At 46.2% G+C, this 6,165-nt stretch overlaps 2 protein-coding genes across 2 annotated transcripts in view; one reads left to right on the top strand and one right to left on the bottom strand.

Moving 5' to 3' along the window:
• The window catches only part of CIMAP3 (ciliary microtubule associated protein 3), a 40,419-nt gene that overhangs the window by 23,723 nt on the left and 10,531 nt on the right, over positions 1 to 6,165 (top strand). The gene's annotated exons all lie outside the window — the stretch shown is intronic.
• PGB (pepsinogen B) overlaps positions 2,650 to 6,165 on the bottom strand; it is a 9,097-nt gene continuing 5,581 nt past the window's right edge. Inside the window, exons 7-9 of the mRNA XM_019627463.1 lie at positions 4,093 to 4,240; positions 3,107 to 3,205; positions 2,650 to 2,887 (exon numbers count right to left, since the gene is read on the bottom strand). Coding sequence (XP_019483008.1) covers positions 2,735 to 2,887; positions 3,107 to 3,205; positions 4,093 to 4,240 — 400 coding nt within the window. The 3' untranslated portion in view covers positions 2,650 to 2,734. The remainder of the gene's footprint in view (positions 2,888 to 3,106; positions 3,206 to 4,092; positions 4,241 to 6,165) is intronic.

The following is a 6,165-nucleotide window of genomic DNA, read 5'->3' on the forward strand; positions in this document are numbered from 1 at the left end:
AGTTGAGCTGTTGTTCCACATCTTAGCTGTAGAGGGCAGTGTCACTGGCCCTCATATGTGGGATCCGAACCGGGGCCCTCTGGCATCTCAAGCCAGCTCTTAACCAATGTGCCACTCGGCTGGCCCACCATTGCTTTCTCATTCTTTTCTGATCACATTTACATACTCCATCATGGCCCTTATCCACTGCAGTATTCAGTTGGGTGTGTATATGTTGGACTCTCCACCAGACAGAAAGCTTCCTGGGACTCTTTTTTTTTTTTTAACTGAGCCATCCTGCCACCTGTTGGCAGCTCAGCAGCAGCTCAGCTTGGGCCAGGAATTCGAACCAACGACCCCATTGCTCAGAGCTCGCACTCTTGAGTGAGCTCTTAATCAACTGAGCCACTCGGCCAGCCCCACGGGAGTCTTTTATTTATCTTTTTTTCTCCTCGTGTCTTGAAAGGTGCATAGCTCTATGCTACTTAACAAATATGTAATATACTTGAGGCATCTCAACGATACCTAATATCCTTCATGAATTCCCTAAGCGGGCAATATTCCTTATCCATCATCTTTGCTCTAGTTGAGAGAGTGGAAGACATTTCACCCTTTAAAATCTCGTCTTCCATAGCTCCTTCATCTTTGTATATCTGTGATCTATATCCTCAGTACTGATCACAGCATTTAGCATATGATGCATGTTCAATAAATACTTTTTGAAATAAATCAAATCATTGCAAATAAACATTGAACGAATACTATGTGTAGCTCACGTGACAAAGTCCTTCTTAGGGTAACCTCTGTTTCTCATCCTCTAATTCTCTGCCTTCCCTCATCCTGTGACCCTAGGATTAAAAACTGAACTCCAGTCAGTCCTTATTTTAAGATAAGTAAATCGCTTGTTTTCCGATCCTAGTACTTTCCCCATTCTGGAAAATCTCCTACTGCTACACCTCTGGGGTATTTCATGACACCTTAAATGACCTTCAAACCAACTCCAGCCTTATCCTCCTGAGGTCAGTCCCTAGTCCAACTCCCCATAGAAAGAAGAGGTTTGTACTTCCGTGTGCCGAAGTTCCACTCACCAATCACCAGGAGCACAACCAGGTTTTCATTACCACTGAGGAAGCACAAAGAAATGACAGCGTGAAGCCCATTGTAGCTAAGCATGAGGAAACTGCTTACTGAAGTCAAAGTTGGCTTCTCTCAGACTCATGGTTCTGGCACCCAAAAAACAGAACCATGTGCCCAGGAAATCTCTTGGGAAACTCTTCCTGCCTCACAAAGGATCAACTTTATGCTAACCAGTCAGATCAAAGCACCCACACTTGAGTTGTCAGGCCAACAAGGCCACTCCAGTCCTTCCTGGAGCAGAGGGGAAGAGGCTAGGCTGAGTGGAAGAGAGCCCTCCTGTTATGTGCATGGGGTCTTGTAGACAGCTTCATTCTCTGACTGGAGACACTCATATGGAGGGAATGGTGAACATTTACCCATGAGACTCTGCAGGTTGGCCCCACCACCATCACCACCCAAAACTGCCAATTTCATCACATTTTTGAAAAAGAAAATGGGATCTTCCAAATGGGGTTGACTCTTCCCATCCTGATCTCTGTAGGAAGATAATGCTCCTAGAAAGTTCCTCAACTGAGGCTAATTTCAGTCAGTCATTGAAGCTACTTTCCTTTTTAAGTCCCTCTGGCAATTCTGGACTTTCGCTTACTCACTGCCCTCAGCTATGTGGCTTCAGAGGGACACAGGCCAGGGCACTATCGGGGTTTCCAGTTTAGAAGTAAGAGTAGGGGAAGTGAAATAGGAGATGAGAGCAGTGAAGCCAATTATTTTGGCAGATAAAAAGTACTGCTGAGGAAAAGGAAGGCATTTCGGTTTTGGTCAGGTGGCTTATCGTTGTCATTCCTCTCTTCTCCAGAGCCGCTTGTTCCATGTTATATACTTCAGTCCACACTGGCTTTGAGTTTCAAGTCCACCCTCCATACTTCGTATCCCTTCTCACTTCCTTGTTACTTTCCAGCGCTTCACCCTCTTTCCTATCTTTGTTTCTCTCTCTCTCTCCTCCCCTCCCCCCCACCTCCGCCAGACCTCCAATTTTCTGTCACAGAAAAGTTATGTGCTAGTTAAGTGAATATATGAGGCAGCCTGAAGTACCAGGAGGGAGTAAAGGGGACTGTGAAGGTTCCCAATAACATTCAAATTCATTAAAACTGTGCTGTTCCCCTCCATAAAAAAACCTGTTTTCTGATCAGATTTTGACCTTCAAAGCACCTGTTTGACATGCTAAGTTTTCTTTTTTCTTCTCTAACTTTCTTAAGTCAGGGATTGCTCTGGTTCATGTTCTTTTGTAAGAATGGAGAGAAAAAAATGTTAGAGGAGAGAGTGCTGGGAGGGGTGATAACCTCCAGCCAGAGTTCCTCGCGCAGATACCACCATGTCGTTACCATCTGTGCTGCAGCTCCGTGCTCAGAGACCTCCTCTCCTGGGTTCTGTCCCACTGATCAACAGACCCCCTAAAATAGCCCTTGCTAAGTTTCAACTTGGAATAAACTACTAAAAACTGAACACACACACACAAAGATGTTTTGGAAGGAACTTCAAAGACATTTGTGGTTTCCTGATTTATTAGTAAGGCTTGTGAGCTTAGAAGGGGTCAGGATAGTTGAAAATGCTGCTGTCAGCCCACAGACACATTAAGGCAATCCCACAGTCCCACAGGGAGGGTGGAGACAGCTGTCTCTCATTAGGCAGAGTAGGCAAAGCCCACCCTGTTGTTGGCCATGTCGTAGACAGAGTAATACTCCTTGAGGAAGACGTCTCCCAGAATCCACAGGGGCTGCCCAGTGGGGGAGGGCAGGTAAGTGGCCTCAATTCCAAGCCTGCAGTAGCCATTGTTCTAAAAAGACAGAGGACATGAGGATATAACCAATTGCATTGTAAAGACCTTTCCCCACAGGAACTTCCCTCACCCTATATTCCATGACACCCCGTGGGGTCTCTGAACTCAGCCCTGGCCCTGGGGATGTCCCATGGCTGCCCAGATGTGATCTGGGACACGGAGCAGCTTTGAGGCCCATCCAATGACATTTGAGGGATCCTGGGAGTGAATACGTACATTGAAGACATAGGCAGAAGGAGGCAGAGGGAACTGGGACCCGCTGATGATGAAGGTGATGGTGGGCATGTTCTGTACATAGTTACAGTTGACCACAAACTGGGAAAGAGAAGACGCAAAGTTACAGAGCACCAGGGGACTGGGAGCCCAGAAAAGGGCCCAAGCCCCACCCCCCTTCTCCTGTGAGACTCTTCTTGATCTTCCAGCAGAGTCTCTTTCAGGCCATGGAAGGCAAGGCCCGATCCCAGGCACACCACTGACCAGGCCCTCTTGCTTCTTGAGTCTTCTCCTTAAACACATCTCAGCTCTTAGATTTTGGTTGTATGGATTGGCCATAAGGAGTTAGGTTCATTCCAGAGCACAATGTCTAACCTCAGAAAGTACGAACTACAGAGAGAAAGCATGAGCGCACAGCTGTAGAAGCGTACTCTCACACACTCTTATATCCACATTCGTGTGCACGTGTCCATGTACACACACACATCACACCACACACCCTGGGGAACCATGAATCTGGGCCCAGACTCTTGCATGCAGAGAGCAGCAAGTCACAGATATGTATACAAAGGGGAGCCGGTGTGGGGACAGGAGGCTACTCAGATTAAAACCCAGAGTTGTATCCCTAGTGAAGAAAGAAACCCAAGTGGAATGAAGAAATGCATTATGTCCTGACTCTGTCTCAGTGCAGTCAAATGACAGTGGCCAGACCAAGCTGAAATGTGCTTCTAGAACCAGCAGCACCGCCTGACAGCCACTCAGCCCACCCTCACATTCTGATGGAGTTGGTATTACTCTCACCTTTATCCTGCCTTACATTGAGGGTTCATGCCTGAGATGCCATGCTGTGTCCCCACCTGGTCTGTCCTACCCGGGGCTCAGGTCCCCACCCAGTCCTTCCTCCTCCCGCTCATGAACTCATTGCACTCAGGCTTCTGTGTTGAGGCTGCCTGGGTGTGCAGAGACACCCTTGGCTTCGGGTTACTCACATCACCATTCTGAGCCTGCTGGGCTCCTGTTGCTTGCAGGAAAGAGCCCATGTACTGCTGGGGAACAGCCAGCAGGAAGGTCCCTGTATCCACGATGGCCTGGCAGCCCTGGGAGCACCAGCCAGTGGCCTGGTTACCGATGGCAAACCTGAGGGTGACACCAGTACAAAGACAGTCAGGTACCTCTGTGGCAAAAACGATTCATGTCCACCTCTCATCCCTCCAACCCAGCAGCTCCACCATGCTGCCTCTTCCAGGAAGCCAGGCCACCCCATGACATATGTGCCCATGTAATACTTCTGTGCCTTTGTGATTATTGGAGTAATAGCCTCAGTCTTGGCCTGGCAATCCCTCCAGCTCTTTCTGAAAGCTCTTGGAAAGCAGGAACTGTATTTTGTCTGCTTTAATCTACCTTTATGGGGCCCAGCACATAGTATCAAACTCAGTCAGGGCTTGTAATCAATCAACAAATACCCTTTGAGCACCTATTATGTGCAAAACATTCTTTCAGGGATTGAGGTGCTATAAGGAGGAGGTAAATTGTACTTACTGTTTTTAAGGAGCTTATTCTAATAAAGAGGAGACAACACAACACACTGAGCCATGACTAATGCTGCAAGGCAGTAGCTGATAATAAACTCCATAATGTGGGACACAGAGTCCTATATGATTTAGTTTCTGATTCCTTGTCCAGCTTTGTCTGCTGCTCTACCTTTCCTCTTCATTCCAAATATATTTGGGATGCTGTCCCTGAGCCAAAGCACTTAGAGAAACAATGGTGAACAAGAGAGACACCACAGTCTAGTGAAAAGTGCAGACGCATAACAAAAACACACAAATGATGTTTCATTTCAGCCCTGATAAGCACCATGAAGGAAATGTTACGTGTCAGAGAAGAGGGGATTTGATCTAGTCTTGAGGATAGGCGTTGGGGTCAGGCAAGGATTTTTCTGAGGAAGTGATGCTTAAAAAAGTGTGAAAAAAATTGGTCCATGTGAAAAAACTACCTGTATTCTAAGCACATTAAACTAGTGCCCGGATATGCCAAGCTCTTACCTGTCTCTACTCTTGCACGCTGGGCTGTTTCCCAGTGTCTTACCCAATGATTAGAACATGTACATTGTGACAGGAGCACAGGTAAATACCCCAGGATTAAAAGAGAGAGAGAGATCACTGGACTGGGCCACCTGAGAGACTTTTTCGAGGAGACAGGAATGTATCCAGGCTCTGAAGGATGCCTAAAACTCGAGTAAGCACAGAGGAGAGCAGAGGGACATCAGGGGACGGAATCAGCAGAAAAGAAGTAAGAAAGTCTTGGCAAGGTGCAAGGACTTGGTGAGTCTATGCTTCAGATCAGGAAGTAGTGGGAAGGCTGGACTGATAGGTGGAGTCTAGCTTTCATATGGTCCTGAGTACAGACCAAAGGTGTTTATCTTTAACATGCATGTGATGAAGAATTCTTGAGGACTTTGAGTGTAGAAGTAGCTGATTCGTCATCATAGGCTTTGGGATCAGATATGCTTATATGCAGATTTTGAAATTTGTGAAATGCGTGACTTTGGATAAGTTGCTTAACCTCTGAGCCTTGCTTTCTTTATCTGTAGAATGGAATACACTGCTGACCTCCTTAGAGTGTTGTTGTGGAAATTATATACCATAATCTATGTAAAATATTCAGCATAGTGTCTGGTACATAGAAAACATCAATGACAGCTATTACTTTTACTGATGATTGAAGTGGTGAATATTATGCTGATTGGGATAAAGAATCAAGACATGGATTCACAGTGCCTAGGAATGGACCTATCTGCTGGCATGACAAGGCTCAGTAACCCGAAAACTTTCAGTCAAAAGATAGATGCCAGAGTCTACTATCTGGAGCTACTAAAAGAGCTCCAGAACCATCTCAGCCTGAGAGCTTGGTGATTCTTTAAGAAATTAATTCTTGCTAGGGAGACCGCATCATGGATGGGGTAGAGACTTGATCACTGCACTGTACACCTGAAGCTGATGTTGTATAATATTGTATGTCAACTATAAGTGAATATATATAGTCATGGGACATGGAGTATA

The sequence above is a fragment of the Hipposideros armiger genome, unplaced genomic scaffold, assembly GCF_001890085.2.
Source record: "Hipposideros armiger isolate ML-2016 unplaced genomic scaffold, ASM189008v1 scaffold_732, whole genome shotgun sequence".
In the NCBI taxonomy this organism is placed as follows: domain Eukaryota; kingdom Metazoa; phylum Chordata; class Mammalia; order Chiroptera; family Hipposideridae; genus Hipposideros; species Hipposideros armiger.